This window comes from Borostomias antarcticus (assembly GCF_949987555.1).
Source record: "Borostomias antarcticus genome assembly, chromosome: 14".
Taxonomy (NCBI): domain Eukaryota; kingdom Metazoa; phylum Chordata; class Actinopteri; order Stomiiformes; family Stomiidae; genus Borostomias; species Borostomias antarcticus.
In genome coordinates this window covers 25898785-25900852 of record NC_140247.1, presented here as the reverse complement: position 1 = coordinate 25900852, position 2068 = coordinate 25898785, and the positions used below count along the sequence as shown (strand labels likewise).

General features: G+C 46.5%; 1 protein-coding gene across 2 annotated transcripts in view; it reads left to right on the top strand.

Moving 5' to 3' along the window:
• The window catches only part of hars (histidyl-tRNA synthetase), a 10995-nt gene continuing 8927 nt past the window's right edge, over positions 1-2068 (top strand). The window contains exons 1-2 of one of the 2 annotated variants that reach the window (XM_084448366.1): positions 1-132; positions 1811-2068. The exon at positions 1811-2068 is cut by the window's right edge and continues 192 nt beyond it. Coding sequence is in view for 1 of the 2 variants with exons in the window: in XM_084448367.1 (XP_084304493.1) it covers positions 43-132 (90 nt within the window). In the remaining variant the exon portion in view is untranslated. The remainder of the gene's footprint in view (positions 133-1810) is intronic. The other variant, XM_084448367.1, reaches the window with a different exon arrangement.

Here is a 2068-nt window from a genome sequence, read left to right as displayed (position 1 = left end):
GAAGCCGTGGAGCAGCAGTCAGTTCCTCATTGATTTGTCACCATGGCGGACAAAGCGCAGATACAAGAAGCGATTAAAACACAAGGAGAGGTTGTGCGGAGATTAAAGACAGAGAAAGGAAGTAAAGACCAGGTCGGTATCACAGCTCTGCTTGAATGTGCTCTATGAATGAATTACCAGTTGCTAGTGTGGACATCCAGATAACGTTACGTTAACTACCGGCAACCGGAACCGGCCAGCTTGGTAGAGCACTATCTAGACACGTTTACGTTTACGTAGATTACGTTAGCCAGCTCTATCTAGATACGTATACGTTTACGTAGATTACGTTAGCCAGCCCAACGTTACACTAGCTTGCATATCATTGATTGGTTGCTAGGTTATTAACCTGCTATCAGCTATCAGCTATCCTATAGGTGGTAATGTAGCGCTGGCTTCTCGAATAAAGGCCCACTCCTACTGTCACTAGTTACTAATGATATTAAGTGTATAGCTTCAGAAACAATTCGACATCAGTTCGTAAATGCAACCGAGCTAGACTAGATAACTGACGCCGGTTACTGTAGCGGCGTAATGCGCATGCGTGCGCACACTCCAGCTGACGCAATATTGAACCAGTTTTGGTCCTACAGCGGTGGCACGTGCCCCAGATGACGTCATGCACCAAGAGGGATTTCAAGCAATGAGTTCAGCGAATGTTACGTTTCTTGAATTGCTATCGTCAGCTCATAGGAGTGCCACTAGCCATCTATTGCCCTCTGTCCACAACTCAACCTAGCATCCAGCTCGCTAGTAACTAGGCAAGGCAAGGCAAGTTTATTTATATAGCACATTTCAGCCACAGGGCAATTCAAGGTGCTTTACATGAGACATTAAAAGCATTAAAACAAAAAGCAAGACATTATAGACATTTAAAACAAAAGGCAGGACAAATTAAAAGCATTAAAACAAAAAGCAAGTCATTATAGACATTTAAACAAAAAGCAGGACAAATAGAATACAGGAATAAAAGTTACAGTGCAGTTTACTGATAAACATAACTCCTCTTAGAAAGCAGTGGCAAAAAGAAAAGTCTTTAGGCTTGTTTTAAAAGAACCAAGAGTTCTAGTAACTAGTAGACGATACATCTCTATCTGCCCCACTTCCCTTCTGTCCGTCCGTCCGTGTGTGTGTGTGTGTGTGTGTGTGTGTGTGTGTGTGTGTGTGTGTGTGTGTGTGTGTGTGTGTGTGTGTGTGTGTGTGTGTGTGTGTGTGTGTGTGTGTGTGTGTGTGTGTGGGGGGGGGTTATGTCAGGGGGCTGGACCTCACTGACTCCTATCAGAACCTCCATCATTAGAGCAAGTCATGTAGTCACTGTACAAGTTGTCTGGAGATGGGCATCTTCTTACCCTCTGGATGGCCCACATAGCCCTCTACATAAGAACAAGAGAGGTCGTTTACCTGCCCAACGATCACCTGGCCGTGTATGTAGAATATAGGTAGGCAAGAACCCTGTTTGAATACTCAAATGCCTCCTCCCTTCCTCCTCCCTGTATGGAGGTTATCACTGATCTACCTTGATGGGATAGGTGGAAGCCAGTGGTCTATCTCACAGCTGTCAACCTTCCATTCATCTGGGATCAGTGAGCAGACCTCTCTGGAATGACAGGAGGAAGGATACATGTCTGTCATTATGAACTCAGGGCTCAGTGAAGTCCACCCCCTGTCTGTATTTTTGTCTTGAGTTCTCTGATTGGCTGGCTAGTTTTGACCCCTGCCTCTCATGTTTTGTCCTCCATGCCGTGATGCGTCATGCCCCGCCCCTCCCTAGTGCTAGGGTCGCTCACCACTTTTCTCCTGTTCTTCCTGCCCGATGCCGACGACAACCTCTACAACAACCTCGGTGTGGCCCAATCTTCATCATCATCTACCTCTACAACCCCTACCTTACACGTCACTACCTGGGGCCTCCGACTCTCTGGGCATACCTTGTTTGGGGAAAACACTTCCTGATTGGCATTCACGGACTGATGTGATTGGATGTCATGGCTGGGCGGATGATGCTGTTGGACTGTGCCTCTGCTCTGGT